The 15,707-nt window shown below is 46.8% G+C and overlaps 1 protein-coding gene and 1 long non-coding RNA gene across 4 annotated transcripts in view; one reads left to right on the forward strand and one right to left on the reverse strand.

Moving 5' to 3' along the window:
• PIP4K2A (phosphatidylinositol-5-phosphate 4-kinase type 2 alpha) overlaps window positions 1-9,452 on the forward strand; it is a 174,484-nt gene extending 165,032 nt beyond the window's left edge. The window contains exons 8-10 of the mRNA XM_047740564.1: window positions 2,913-3,156; window positions 5,215-5,318; window positions 7,839-9,452. Of these exons, the coding sequence (XP_047596520.1) occupies window positions 2,913-3,156; window positions 5,215-5,318; window positions 7,839-7,919 (429 nt within the window). The 3' untranslated portion in view covers window positions 7,920-9,452. The remainder of the gene's footprint in view (window positions 1-2,912; window positions 3,157-5,214; window positions 5,319-7,838) is intronic.
• LOC125106484 (uncharacterized) overlaps window positions 4,155-15,707 on the reverse strand; it is a 40,609-nt gene continuing 29,056 nt past the window's right edge. Inside the window, exons 3-6 of one of the 3 annotated variants that reach the window (XR_007129336.1) lie at window positions 7,403-7,502; window positions 7,148-7,238; window positions 6,439-6,601; window positions 4,155-4,489 (exon numbers count right to left, since the gene is read on the reverse strand). This is a non-coding gene — a long non-coding RNA (uncharacterized LOC125106484). Of the gene's footprint in view, window positions 4,490-6,438; window positions 7,503-15,707 lie in introns of all 3 variants that reach the window. The other 2 variants (XR_007129335.1, XR_007129334.1) reach the window with 2 other exon arrangements.

The raw sequence follows: 15,707 nt of genomic DNA on the forward strand, positions 1-15,707 counted from the left end.
CGTCTGTCTCAGGCTAGGCTCAGTCTCCCTATCCCGCCGGGCCTGGCTCTCTTCCACCTCCACACGCTTGTGGGGAGCAGACCAGGTACCCAAGGTCCGGCTGCGTGGCTGGGAGGCTGGCTCCGCGTGGGGAAAAGATTCAAGCTTTATGAATACAATGCCACAACTTTATAGTATTATTACTGCCTCAAGACGGGGAAGGCTGCCCACACAGAGGAGCTCCCGGCCAGATGCACCGTGACTCCCAGCAGCGGCAGGACGAGCAGTCTCTGGCCACTGGCTGAGGGAGGTGGAAAGTTGTTCTGTGAGGACTTGAAAAGGGGAGTGTGGGAAAGCCCGTGGGAGGAACAAGAGCTTCCTCTATCTCTGGGGCTCAGCAGACTGATCGAAGGCATGAGAACCAGCACTCCGTTTTATTTGTTGTTGGCTTTTTTTTTTTTTTTTACTAGAATAAGTAACATCTTTATTTCTTTACCCAGCTTTATTGAGGTAGAATTGACCACAGGATTATAGGATATTTCATGCATACGTGGTGGTGACTGATGTGTGTGTATCCCCGGGAAAGGATTTCCCCATCAAGTTATGAACAGAGCCATCACCTCGCGTGGTGACCTTTGTGCTTTGGGTGAGAACATTTCAGTTCTGCTCTCTTAGCAGATGCCAGTGATACAGCACAGCATTACTGACTGTGGTCAGCATGTTCTACATCAGATCCTCAGACTTTACTCCTCTGAGAGCTGGAGCTTTGTACCCTTTCACCAACTCTCCCTATGTCTTCCACCCCCTTCAGCCCTCAGCAGCCACGTTTCCGCTGTTTCTAGGAGTTAAATCTCACACACACACATGTACGTGATATCACACAGTATTTGTCTCTCCCTGTCTGACTCCTTTCACTTAGCATAATGCCCCCAGGTTCATCCATGTTGTCGCAAATGACAGAATTTCTTTCTTTCTTGAGGCCAGACAATGTCCCACTGTATACGTACGGATCACATTTTCTCGATCCGGTCGCCCACTGACAGACACCGAGCTTGTTTCCCTACCTTGGCTGTTATGAATGATGCTGCCGTGAACACGGGCATACAGAGATCTCTCCGAGATAATGATGTTGTTTCCTTTGGATCTGTACCCAGCACTGGGGTTGCTGGATCTTTCGGTAGTTCTGTTTTTAATTCCTTGAGGAATTTTCGTACTGTTTTCCGCAGCGGCTGCACCAGTTTGCATTCCCACCAAGAGGGCACAAGGTTCTCATTTCCCCACATCCTCGCCAACACTGGTTCTCTCGACTTTTTGATACTCACTCTCCTGACAGGGGTGAGGTGACTGTTCATTGGGGTTTTGATCTGCCTTTCTCTGATAACAAGTGACATGGGGCCTCTCTGTACCTGTTGGCCATTCGGACTCTTTTTTGCCAAAGGGTTTGCATGTATCAATTTTTAAGTTTTAGGTCTCTCCGACCTCACTTACCTATCTAAACAAAGAGTTGTGTGATTTTCTTTTTCCCCCTGAGCTTAAGTGAGGAAGAGTCAGCCTGGCCCGAGGGGACTCATGGTGCGAAGACAAGGAAATGGGAGCTGAGCAAGAGGAGAGCAGGCAGGAGGCGGCCTGGGCTGCCGAGGAGCGAGGAGCGGAAGGCATCAGGGACAGCGGGGGCAGCTCCTCTCCTTGTCCTAAGGGAGCGTGGCTTTCTCTCCAGCTCGGAGAACAGGCCGCTTCCCAACAGGCTCAGGACGAGAAGTGGCTCTGTGGGTCTCCACAAATTGATCTCCTTTCATTTCCAGCCAGAACTTCAGACCTATAATTTCACATGCTTGCCCTTTGCATAAGGAAGTTCATTTCCTAAGTTCTAGCTGAGTCGCCCGAGGCCCACCAGCTGCTCCGCATCACCGAGCAGGGTTGGCACCGAGGCCCCAAGGGTTGGGGTCATGCGTCGTCGTCTTGGGCCACAGGCCCAGGGTCAGAGCAGTCTTGGACCCTGTGCCGAGCCAGCCGGCTGGGGGACTGGGGGGCTGCCGGCGTCTTAGCCAGCAGACGGGCCGCCACGCTCTGTCCTCAGTAGGCCTGGCCACGTCTGACTGAGCGCTTAGAACAGTGTGCTTCAGACCACGCGTCCGGGGACGTCTACTTAGAAGAAAAATCATGACCTGAAAAGGCAAACGAGAACTTGGCAGGCAGGAGTAAGCTGCCCGACGGGGCTAGGTCCTGCCCCACATTAGTCTCCCCACGGCTGGACCAGGAGAAGGAGGGAGAAGAGGCCTCCTGGGCCGGTGCTGCTGCGTGGGAAGGGAGCCCCGTCCGGCTTCTCCGGTCCCCCCGCTCCCGCCATAAGGAAATCCGAGCAGGACAGAAGGACCGCGTTAGTCACCAGAGCACTGACACGGGCATTTGCTGGCTGATTGGGACATTTGGGCTTTTACTTCTTTGTGACAGACAGCATAATAATCTGCTCTCAGCCCCGTGTGCTGAATTTCAAAGTGCTTTCACAAGAGACTCTGCTGGAAGCTACTTGGGAGGTCCCTGGTTTTTCCCATCAGCCAGTCTTAATTGTCGGGAGAACGGCTCTCTTGCCTCCTTCTTGCCAGTCATGCGCTCTGCTCTTTGGGGTAATCCAACCTCCACGTGATCAATGCTTGCCTCTCGGCATCCAGCTTCGCGTTTCAGGGAAAATAATACCAGGGCTGAGCCAGCCCCAAGTGTGGGGCTACGTTTTTGGCCAGAGAAGCTGCCTGGGACTGTGAGAGCATCATAGAGGAGGCTCCTGGCTGAGCCGCCTCTTAGGGAGACCCTCGCCTCATTTCTGCTGCCCCTTCCCTCCCAGCGTCCCCCCCACAGGCATTTTCCTGGGCCCGTTTGCTTCAGATCTGGGGGTTCGTTTAAGGCATGACTGACCCTGTTGCCTCCCCTGCCCCCAGTTTCTTGCCCAGTTAAAGCTCATGGACTATAGCCTCCTGGTGGGAATCCACGACGTGGAGAGAGCCGAACAGGAAGAGGTGGAGTGTGAAGAGAATGAGGGGGAAGAAGAGGGGGAGAGCGATGGCGCCCATCCCGTCGGGACCCCGCCGGACAGTCCTGGAAATACGCTGAACAGCTCACCGCCCTTGGCTCCAGGGGAGTTTGACCCGAACATTGATGTTTATGGAATTAAATGCCATGAAAGTAAGCTGAGTTATTACCAACTCTTTTTATCTATGAAATGGTTTGATTTTTGCATTGTTTCCTACCAGTAATTGTAATCCCCGTTAAAAGTAGGCTGCCCTCCAAGACTTACTCCCCAGAGCCCCAGGAATCGATTCAGGGACGGGAGTATGTTAAGAGGATCTGTAATCTCTGGTTTTGAAACCTACTGTGAAAAGGCCCTTGAATTTTTTGATGTTAAGGGAATAGAGCGAAGCCACCAACTAGTTTATATACACAACACACATGTGCACGCACTTCTGTAAATGTAGGGGACACGTAGAAGAAATGTTTGTAAATGTTTTCTTAGCTCTTACGTGGCTCTGAAAGAGTGTTGGGAATCCCTCCCCCGCCAGGTACAGATAGGGTCTGAACCTTGCTCGGCCACCCTGTAACGGCGGGTGTCTCATCCCTATCAGCCCTTTCCCTTTCACGAGCGCTGCTGGCCCAGGGTGTGGGATGAGAATGTCTGGTTTGCTGTTGTCCATCCTCTGCTGAGCGGACACTCTGTCACTCCAGCCCACCTTGGCCCCATTAAAGGGTCGGTGGCTCTCTTCTCCAGCGTGAGCGCAGTCTTAATCCTCAAAATCTGTATGATTGGGTATTTGAAGGAATATTACTTTCTACTTTAGCTACTTATGCATGAGAAAATCAAAATAATTTAGAGAGATGATAAATGCCTCTTATTTTTTGAGTAATAAAAATGGTTCATCATTGTTTAAACACAGCTCAGACTCACTTGGCTGATATGCCCCATGAGATTTTTTTTATTTTGCTCACCAAAATTCTCAACACAGATAATTAGATATAGTCAAATGTACTTCTCTCATTGTTTACAATTAAAACAGCATTATACTGGTGGAAATACGCAGGAAGACTGATTGAATATATGCCTTTATCCAGTTCTGATGCTGGACTCAATCAGAATTACAAACAGGCATGCCTCAAAGATACCCTGGGTTCTAGACCACAATAAAGCAAGTCGAATGAATGTGCTGGTTTCCCAGTGTGTATAAAAGTTGTGTCTACCCTAGCCTATAGTCTATTTGTGCAATAGCACTGTGTCCGGAAAAAAAACCATACACATCTTATTTTAAAAATACTTTATTGCTAAAATATACTAGCCATCATCTGAGCTTTCAGTGAGTTTTAATCACTGATCAAACATCACAATAAAAATATAATAATGAAAAAGTTTAAAATATTGCTAGGATTACCAGAATGTGACCGAGACAGCAAGTGAGCAAATGCTGCTGGAAAGCTCCATGCAGGGTTGCAGGCAGAGGCAGGCTCTGCGAAGTGCATTACAGCCGTACTGGTAGAAAAGGATTAAGGAGCAAAATTACCTCTATTGTATTTTTAAAATAGCATTTTTCTTTACACCAAGGCAATACATAATGATTAAGGAAAATGCAGATTAACAAAAAAAGGAAAACAGTCTTGCCCTTGGACCTCTACTGGTGATATTCTGGGGGTTATACTTTTTTTTTTTTTTTTTACTTTTTAAATTGAGAGAGAATTGGGGACAGGAAAAAAAAAAGCTATTTAACAGGGATATGCAGGAGTTACATGGATTTTTTTTTCAAATTACGATTTTATTTTTTTTAGCACTTGTTTTTGTTTTGTACTTGAGGAGAGCTGACACACCATGTTAGGTTAGTTCCAGATGTCCGGCATAGGGATGGGACCAGTCTGTCCATGACGCAGTGCACACCACAGGGGTGGCTGCCGTCTGTCCCCTCACAACACCGTTAGCCTCTCACTGCCTGTATTCCTTGTGCTGTGCCTTGGTACGCACTCCAGAACTGGAAGCCTGTATCCCCCAACCCCACTCCCCCATTTTGCCCCTCTCCCCACACCATTAAACCAGAGGAGGGAGTAAAAAGTAAGTTGTCGTTTTCCAGAATGTGTTTGAGCTGCAGTGTACCCAGCCTTTGTGGTCAGACCCCTCTGGTCCCCGTCCCGGATTCCTCCCCCTCCGGCGGTGCTCTTTTAGGCCATGTCACTGGTCCCACAGTTGTTGCTCTCATCCCTTTACAGACTCGCCCAGGAAAGAGGTGTACTTTATGGCAATTATTGACATTTTGACTCATTATGATGCAAAAAAGAAAGCTGCCCACGCCGCCAAAACTGTTAAGCATGGGGTAAGTACCTCCACCAGGTTTCCCTCTCCGCTCCCGGGCCCCGCTGCTGTCTGCGGTGCGGGGACCGGCCCTGCTCCTCACCGCCAAGCTGGCCAGAGTCCCTCGGGGATTCTTGTTCGTTTGGGGGGTCGAGTTCAGAGTGTGAGACTGAGAGGCAGCAAATGCCAACAGGCTCACACCAGCTCTCCCCACACCCTGGGCAAGTCACTTAAACTCAGCGGCTTGTCCTTTTACGCACGGGATAAGTCACAGACTCGTGCATCTCTGGAATGTTGTACGAATGCGTTTTTGTTGGGAAAATGCTTCAAAGATGACAGTGAAGACAGCTAAGTGTTTTCACATGAGTCCTCAAAACCGACCTGTTGAGACTATTCTGACGCACTAATCTGTGCTTCAGACACTTCCTGAACATGCGGGATTATCTTCCGTTTTGCACAGTGAATGGTATTTTCTCTATCTTTTGCATGCAAGATCCAAGTTTAATAACATGGATTCTTCACCTTCATTGTGCTTGTTCTAAATTACCACTATCCTGTGCATATGGGGACTTGCTGAATTCCCCGTGACGAGCCCGTGATGGCCAGTTGTGTAGCCTGCTCAGGTCACAGCACTAGAAAGTGGTAGAAATGGGACTGCTCCCCAGAACCTAGCCAGCCCCCTGCTCTCTGGTAGTCCCATCCCCTGCCCTCCCAGCAAAAGCCCCCTCCCTGGTTGAACTGCACATGTTGTGACCATCCATTATGCTCCTATTGTAGAGATTTGTTTTGGCTTTCCAGGCATTGCTAAAAAAGCCAGAGACCCCCAGCCCATAGCAATGAACTTGGGCCCTGGCCCGTTCACACAAGGAGAGGTGCCTGCCTGTAGTGGGTACAGCCAGCCGAGAGACACAAGAACATCAGCCTCGATTAAAAAGGCTCTTTTTCTGTATTTTAAAATCAAACAGGTTGTCCTCCCAGCAAGGGAGCCAGTCTACAAACATATCCTCTTTGCCAGAGAAACATTTTAGTTACATCACCAGCAACTACGTATGATGCTCCTGCAGTGTGCAAAGCAGGGCTGAAGACCTCACCCAGCCCACTGCTGGAGTCCAGGGCCTGTATCGGTACCTGGGGGCTCTCACCTGGCAGCTGGCATCCTTCGGAGTAGCGTTTGTGAAATACGTGCATGCCTGAGGCACCGTCCCCCTTCTCTGGTTCTGAGTCCGGTGCAGGAGGCTGGGGGAGGTCTGGAAAAGGCTCTGTAGTCATTCTGATACTCACCGCTGGCTGAGAACCACGGGTCTACTGCAGAGATCAACTGGCTCAGAAACCCTATAATCCGTATTTTAGCCTTCCCAGTTGTGTAACCTTGAGAAAACACTTCGGAGTTTCAGGGCCCCAACTAATAAAGGAGTCCTAACCCCTTGCTGATGGGGTTTAGTGGAGGACACCCGAGGTGAGCAGGTGCTCTGCGTCTGAGCCTACCTCTCCCCACATGTGCTGCAGTATCACACACCCTGGGGAACTCGAAATCGATCGGAGCAAGCATGGCTCCATTCTAGTCTCTTCTACGAGACCCCGGCTCAGCTCCACAATACGCCACGGACTGAGCACAAGTTTGCAGGAGCAAGACCTTACTCTTAGCAAAGGAATGTGTCGAGCTGCTGCTGGAAACTCTTCTCTTCTCTGCCTTCAAGGCCTGGGCTCCTCCGTGGAGATCCCCGTGGCCCAGGCCAGGCTGGGAAATTACAGGTTCCCCAGGGAGTATGGGTGTCTAAAAATAGCCCATGGTGACTTCATAAAACTGGTCTTGCCCTCTGCGGCTCAGGAAACTGGCCAGTAACTACATACCTCAGGTCTGGCCGCCAGGGCTGCCTCCCGGAATGGGAACTCCCCGCTGAGCCTCCGCGAGGGGCCCCGCTTCCTTGCTCCAGGCAGGTCTCTGTGGAGGGGAACAATGGCAGCCCTGTGCCCCTCGCCGAGGGAGCTGCCTGGCCCTGTGGGGGGAGGTGCCATCCGCAGCCTTTGGTCTTACCTGGCTGGGGGGCAGCTGATCCAGACCCGGCTGCTGTGGCTGTCACCCCTCTTGTGAGCTCCGCCTCTTACCTGAGTCCTGAAAAAGAAACCTGATCCTCTGTCCTTGTCTGTTCACTTCAAGCAAATGTTGCTGTTGGCATCACTCTCAAGGGATCTCCAATCTGCTCTCCTGAAAAACGGCAATATTGTTCGTGTGGCTTCTGAGCGTAGGCCGCACAGTCCACCGCCTGACAGGCACATCCCAAACATGGCTAGTTTGATTTTTTTTTTAAGTTGCTGAAGTCAGTGTGATAACAGCATCTGTTGTTACTGACTCTTCGCCTCATTTTCACACAGATTTCTAAGAACCTTGATTGTTTGGACACAATATGCAAGATATTTTATGTTTTAAGAACAGAGGCAGAGATTGGAAAATTACTAGCTTTGTGTTTAGCTGCAATTGGAAATTGCTATAGAGACTTAGTAGTAATTATATTGATAATTCTTCTCTTTTAAAACTGCCCAGGCTGGTGCAGAGATCTCGACCGTGAACCCAGAACAGTATTCAAAGCGCTTTTTGGACTTTATTGGCCACATCTTGACGTAACCTCCCACATGGCCTTGGACGGACATGAGCACGGGAAGGACAGAGGTGGCTTCAGCGTAGGAAAAACGAAAACCAAACTCAGTGAAGCACACCTCCTCGTTTACATCTTCAGGCCAAGATGACTGATTTGGAGGCTACTCGCTTTAACAGCTACCTGATATTTCCCAGCATCGTTCTAGCTATTTCTGACACGTGTGCGTGCGTGCGTGTGTGTCTGCGCGCGTGTACCTTAAAAATTAATTAATTAATTAATGAAAACCGATCAGCTTCAGTCAGAGTGCATTTGGGCAACAACCCTCTGATTCCAGCTGTGGATGGATGGATGGGTGGGTGAGCACACGCGGGGGGAGGGGGTAAAGGCAATGCATGTCAGACCGACCATGTTGGCATCATGCGATAAACTGTGGATCAGTTTATTTTTTGGAATTGAAAGATGTGACAGTATTCATAATAATAATGAAGATAATAATAATGATGATAATAATGATGGTGATTAAAAGAAAAAAACTTACTGCGAATGTTACATTTCTACCACGCACGCTGACACTCCTTTATAGTTGTCCACCAAGCCCCTGGCGCTGGCCGGGGGAGCGCAAGCATCGCCAGCACGCCCGGGCTCAGGGTTCTGCCTCCACAATGTCGGGACTCCCGGTGTCCGGGGACAAAGGCCCCTCCTCCAGCAAGAAGCTGATGCCCCTAGTGACTCTTGTCTGTACATTTTCACCTCAGTAAGTATGTCCAGGAAAATTGCTTCTCTTTTCTTGCCTGGAGCTTCTTCACTGTTACACTCTTATGTTGCAATATAGGAATTAATGCTACAAAATAAAATAAAGCTTACCTGAAAATTGCATAGTTTTGGGCAATGGTATCTACATCTCCTACTGTGGGAAGGTGAGCAAAGCATTAGAACTCTGAATTTTCCTGTTAACAATGGCAAATATGGATTCTAAGATGTTTGTTTCACCATTGATTAAAGAGTGGTATTTTGTTATGAATTATCCCTTTAACTGAAACCCTCAATTTTACTGTTTACATTATTAGGAAAACAGGGATATTTTTGAATCTAAAAATTTAATGTACAGCATGTGATTTCTGAAGTTTACATGTAAAGTCATTTTACAGTGTAGGTGAAATAATGTTTGTCCTATTTTGAAATGTATCCTGCAGTCATGTTTTTGGGTGAATGTTTTATTCAAAGTACATGGTAGGCAGTCTTATACAATAAAAGGAAAAGGGTTGTTTTGTTTCCTCCAGATGTACATTTATCAACCAGATTTTTTTTTTAAATGTTTAACCCAAATCTGGTTATGTAAGTTCATTGCCCTAAACTGTGCTGGTTGTGTTTTAATCAGTTTATAAGTTTCCAACATCAATCATGTATTTACCAACTTTCTGGCATCCTCGGAAAGGCGTCAAGCTAAAATATTAGACTTGCTTAGGGTAGGTTATCAACTTATACACTGTGCTAAAGCTGTGCCTTTGAAATTCTTTGTTTAAAACACGAGATGATTTTTGTAGGCAGTTTCAGGAAAGGAAAAAAAAAGCCACCTTTCAGTGATTACTTAGAACTAAGCAAACACCCCCGCATACTGCCCCTTCCAGGAACTTTACTTCAGGGCTTATCAAGACTTCAGTTGTGCCCACTGTGTGTGGGTTGACTTGGGAAAATGAGGTGATAGCAAAATCAGGGTCTCTGAAAGCCAGCAGCAATGCCATTCTACAAGTAGTGACTTCACCCGAGGTCTGTGAGTCATGGTGGCTGATGTTCTCACCCCTGTGACATGGCTGTCCAAATCTGAATTTTATGCCCTCATATTAGCTGAGACTGGGATTTGCGCCCCTCCCCCCCACACACCATTCATTCTGGCATCGAGTCCGTTTCAGTGTTCTGAAGTCATATTGTGGTTTCTTTGACCCAAGAAAGTGAGACCCTGAAGTAAAGATAAGGTACACATACATTATTTGAGTAACCATTTCCTTTGTGGCCCGTCTGTGTATGCTTTTAGAAGTTTACAAAATGTTTTTTTTTTTTTTTTTTTTTGTCTGTAACAGTCTCTGTCATTCATTTGTCGATAAACTGTTTGGACAGAGTGAGGAAGTTTGCCTTGTATCTCTTAGTGCTAACAATACACTCCAGTCATGAGCCAGGCTTTACAAAATAAAGCACTTTGATGACTCAAGGTGGATCCTTCGTTCCTCTCTCTCCGTTGTGTTTCTCTCTACTGCAAATGAATTCTAAGTACTCGGTACTTAGCTGATCCTTGAAGTAGTAAAAGTGAAATTGAATCTTTTCCCTCTCTAGAGCTTTGCCTTCAACCTGTGACTTATTTTATTAGTAAACAGAAACTTCCCCACCAAAATGGACATACTGCAAGAGGGACAGGCAGAGAAAAGAAATCTCTCCAGTGAATACAATTGTTTCATTTTTAACTTTTACCAACCATAGTTCTTGTGTCAGCATTTTCTGGAACTTTCTTGGGGTTCCGCGGACGGTGGAAGGCTTTCTGACAGCATTCTTCTGCCGCTGGTGCCAGGTTAGCAAACACAGTCCGTTTGGCTATAGCACTTGTTTTGAAAATGCCTGTGTGTTCTAATGCAACTGAGCTATGAGGAATCATTTGAGCATAATGTGCTTTTCCCCATTTACTTGTGTGCACTTCGGTCCACCAGGAACATCAGATGAACACAGCAGACTACCCCCAGCTGAACTGTGCCACACAGGAAAACATGAGACGCAGCCCCCCCCCCAACATCACCAGCTCCCCCAGTGTCGCCCCCTGTGCGCAGTCACCCTGGTCTGACTTGGGATCACTCCATCCTCTGCCTTCCAGCAGCCCCAAAGATGCAGCCCTTCCAAGGCCCTCTACCACAGGTTCCATGCAGGTCCTTTTCTAGATAACCTGCCACATTTATTGGGGTATTTATATGGTTCCTGACAACACTGAAAACTGTACTACTGTTCTTATTAGGTTGCTTTTTTTTAATTGTACCAGTGATGAAGTTTTGGGGTACTGTGCCCCTTTGTCCCAGTATTCCCATGAGCTCTGTGGGTTTTATCGTGCACAGAGCAATGACTGAATTTCCTGACCTAAATTCACATTGGTCCCAGAAAATTGGTTATTGCTAATTCACAGAAGGACAAAAGCCGATAGGAAGCATTACTCCTTGATGCCAACACTTTGGGAATAAGCAACTAAGGGTTAAATGCAAAGGGACTAAGAATTGTGGACAATGAAGTGGTAATGTACGGAACGAAGCAGTGTAGAGGAGAGAAGGCCAAGTGGAAGATGGAATTGAACCCAGGAGTTCTTAACGTCGGTGGACTCTGCAAGTCCCCAGCCACCACTGAACATGGATGTTTAATCAGCACAAAATCAGCGGTCATGGTCTCTACTGCACATAAAAGCCTCTTCCAATTCGCAAAATAACAGCCCCCATCGCTTCCTCCCCATCTTCTTAAACAGCACTTTAGTCAGCTGCAGCCACGTTATCTGGAGCTGTGATGTTAAAAATATAAAAGTTGCTCTCCCTAAAGAGCAGAAACTTGCTGCACCTTGAGTTTCCCACGCACAGGAGGGACCCGCACAGTGGCACGCACGCTGTCTGCCGGCTCACACACCGAGCAAACCGCTTTCTTTAAACAGTTGGCTATCAGAAACTCCAAAGTGGCCCCGAAGACTACAGAAGTGTCCCTGGGAGGGCAGACTTGATAAGCTACACAGAGCGACTACGGAAAGTTCCTTCATACAAAACAGGCTTAAAGAGCACAGCTGGGTACCTTTTCATCTAAACCGAATGCCCTTCAGAAGTTTTAGTCCTCTTTTTGCGATTGGGTGGAAATCCTGCCAAAGGGCAGTCTGTAATTTTCTCTCACTCTTAAACACTTGTGTCTAGTTTAACTTCTTAAGAGAAGGGACCAGAGGTTAGGATTTCTCAGAATCCAGTGTGACAGATCTGTGTCACAGAATCCCACACCTTGTGCCACAGGGGGTGTCAGAGATAAGGAAAGCCTGGGCTCCAGAAGCCAAGTCACTCGCCCCGGAGGTCAGAGGACAGTTCACAGCAAAGTCAGGGCGGGCACTCTGTGGCAGCTCGAGATGGAGAGTTGGATGCTTGAACGAGGGCCCTCGTACCCTCTGGGGACTCCCAAGATCTCACCACTGCCTTTCCTGGGTGAGCGCTCCTCTCTCCCTGGTCCCTTCCGCTGTGTTCTGAGAGCTCTCACTGGCATGCAGCCTCCCGCATTTTAGAGCAGATGTCCTACACAGTTCATTTTATGAGAGTTGATCTGTATTATTCCAATTCTATCATTCTTACCTAGTCCAACAGCTTTTTATTACTGTCGCTTGATAGGAGTCTCACTTTTTTGATGAATGGTGAGTTTGGAAAACACTGTCTTAAGTGGCTAATCCCACTAAATGAGTCACTGATTTTAAAAAATTTTTGTAACAGCATCTTTCTCTCTCCCTTTCCGTCTCTTACCGCCTCCCCTTTCTATACTTAAAATATACAAACAAGATAGCTTCTTACTGATTAGAGCAGCAACACAGCCTGAGGGCCAAATCTAACCCACACATGATCTTTGTAAAGTTTTACTGAAACAGTTACACCCATTCACATATTTTCTATTGCTGCTTTCAAGTCACAGTGGCAGACTGAGCTGTGACTGAGACCTGACACCCATTAAGCTTGAAATATTTACTATACGGCCCTTTGCAGAGAAAGTCTGCCGATCCCTGAAACAGAGCCTCATTTTAGTACCACAAAGTAGTTTCTGCAAAACCATAGACTTCAGCTACAACTGCTATATTATCCAGAGATCTTCTCCTCCTGCCTGGAGTTGTTGAGATTTCTTTCATTCTTTTACTAAAGTTGTTGCAACTTCTTGACTGCCCTCAGTCTCTACTGAAGTTATTACTGCCATTTGAGTTTGAGCAAATTGCTATGATCATCCCAAGTTACAGTCATGGCCGCCAGGGGAACGGACTACCTGAGAAATCCATTTACAAAAGGGGCATAACTTCAAGTCATTCGGTCAATCACTTTGTTAAAAGTCCTATAACTTTAAGATACTCCTACACACTTTTAAAAAATCTTTTTTGTTGGTCTCTGATCGTATTAGTTAAGGATTCTGTGGCAAAAATATGTGCTACTTTTACCTAGTTTTTTTTTTTTAAGATTTTATTTATTTATTTGACAGAGATCACAAGTAGGCAGAGAGGCAGGCAGAGAGAGAGAGGAAGGGAAGCAGGCTCCCCGCCGAGCAGAGAGCCCGATGCGGGGCTCGATCCCAGGACCCTGGGATCATGACCTGAGCCGAAAGCAGCGGCTTTAACCCACTGAGCCACCCAGGCGCCCCTTACCTAGTTTTATTTACCAAAGATGATAGTACTAAAATATAAGAATCTGTTAGACTGTGTTTACCTAACATTTTTTTCCCCTCAAGCTTCCTGGTAGTCTGGGGGTCAGCAGCTTATTAGCCTGTGGATCTGGTGCCTTAGATGGCCTCAGATATTTTCCCCCAAAGTTCCAGAAGGGAGTTTCTTCTTGCTTTGGTTGTACTTAAACATCTCCAAACCAAGGTTTGACCAGGCAAAATGAGGAAGTTTTCCATTTAAATTCTGAAACTACAACTCATCCTTCCACTGCACTCCACTCCCACTTTATGTCCAGATTGCTAAAGATGACTTACTGAAAGTTAGCAGGTCTAAGTTTCTAAAAATAAGTAATCACAGAATGACCAGACCGTGTTCCTGCAGTGAATGCACTTGCAAAGCAGAGAAGCGTCACACTGTCAAGCACAAGGCTCTCAAAATCCAACACTGAATTGAATGTCTAACTGTGAAGCCATACATTTTTTTTTTCTTTTACTGTCTTCCTACGTGGGCTTAGGAATTTAGCTTTTAATTAAACAAAGTGCCTAAATAGAGCCTTGCCTCTTTTTATAAAAAATAAGCAGCACCAAAAATGCCAAAATATACAAATGCACTGTGTGTACTGATCACAGCTCTAGTGGACCGGACAGACTAAGGGACATTTGTGATCTGCCGACTGGACACACATCCACTGTCCCCACATGGGGTGGGGGGAGCATACATGTGCCATGGATGTAGAGATGCTCTTGGCTTTTGGTCCTCTAAATGCTGTTATATAAAAAGGTTTTTAAGTCATCAGTGTGATGAGATTTAATTTGGAAAAATTAAAAAAAAACCATTGACTCAGGGGTCTGTGTTGGGCTAAAGCATTTCCCTTCACATTCTCTCACTTAAATCTCACACACATGGTTTTATTTGTATTATTCTCCTCTCACAGTGAGGAGACTGGGGCTCAGACAGGTTGGTAAACCCTCTGAGGTAGTAAGTCCCGGGGCCAGCTCTTCAGCCATGTCCTCTTGGTGTTCCTTGTACTGCATTAGGTATTCTTTGTACTGTATCACATCACAAAGTTTCCCAAAATATTAGATGCCCTCGATTTCCTTCCACTTAATGCACGTGGAATCAAACTGTCACTTTGTACTGCATCTGATTTGGACAGTCATGGTTGGCTTGGTTTCTCTGGAGACCCCATGAAAATCTTTGATCAAATGCTCATATAGGTGTTGCTAGGAAGGTATTTTGTAGATGGATTCAGGTCTATGATCAGTTTATGTTACCAAAGAAAGATTAGTATAGATGACCTGAGTGGGCCTAATTCAATAAGGCCTTAAGAGCAGAATTGGGGTTTCCAGAAGAAGAAATCCTACCTATGGACAGCAGCTCAGCTCATGCCTGAGATTTCCAGCCCACCCTTCCCAACAGCCGGCCCTCTGATTTTTCAACTTAACCTAATAAGCCCTCACAATTATATAAATCAATGCCTTGCAATAAATCACTTAATAAACAGCTTTGACTGGTTGTGTTTTTCTGGAAGAGCCCTGACTCATACTGATCTTTCCAGAGCTTTTTCAACAATAAGGGGAAAGGGAATGGTGGAATAAAACTCTCTGAAAATCCACCTCTCCACGAAAGTAATCCAAACACTTGCCGAAACTGTCCTCATCAACTTTTTCGGAGCTCTGGATATTAGCCAAAAACCTACAGCAATTAGAGGAGCTTTTATTCAAGAAAACAACTGCATCTTGGAAAGAAATGAGGGTTTCATGTTTTGTCTTTTACTTGTCACTAACAGACCCTCCCTTTATAAACACCGAATGAAGTTCTTCAAGCTGAAGTGAAGATGGTGTCAGCAAGCAGGGGAGTAAAGCCCTGGTCCCTCTTTCCCCCAACAAACACACCAATTCAGCAACAATCCAGAAACAGTGTCTTTCTGAGAAATCTAGAAACGAACTGAAAGGCTCCTGTACACCAAAGAACACAAAACCAGACTCACTGAAGTCAGTAAAGAGATTCAGGACACCCTCTCACCGGAGTCCCTGCACCCGGCAAAGCACCCCATGATCAGGAAGAGCCCCCCGAGCTCCCTGCTTAGCCCAGGGGAAGGCAGAAGTTGGCTACACATCCAGCACCCCAACTTTTCCAAGAGGTCTCCCCAGAAGACTAGCTTTTATCTTGTCGGTCTTGGAGCTCTGACAGGCCTGGCACAGTTCGCTGCTGAGGGAAAAACAGGACACAGCAGCTTAGGCTGCCCTATGCCACAGACCCTCCTCCTGCCTGGTACAGAGCGAGTGGATGAAAAATCCCTGTCAGTTGTCAGCTGCCTCTACGGAGGAACAGAGTTGATTTTTATGCCCACCACCCCAATTTCTCCAGGGCTGCCCAAAGAGCTAGTAACGGTCTAACCGGTTTTGAA

Source organism: Lutra lutra, chromosome 8, assembly GCF_902655055.1.
Source record: "Lutra lutra chromosome 8, mLutLut1.2, whole genome shotgun sequence".
NCBI classification, from domain to species: domain Eukaryota; kingdom Metazoa; phylum Chordata; class Mammalia; order Carnivora; family Mustelidae; genus Lutra; species Lutra lutra.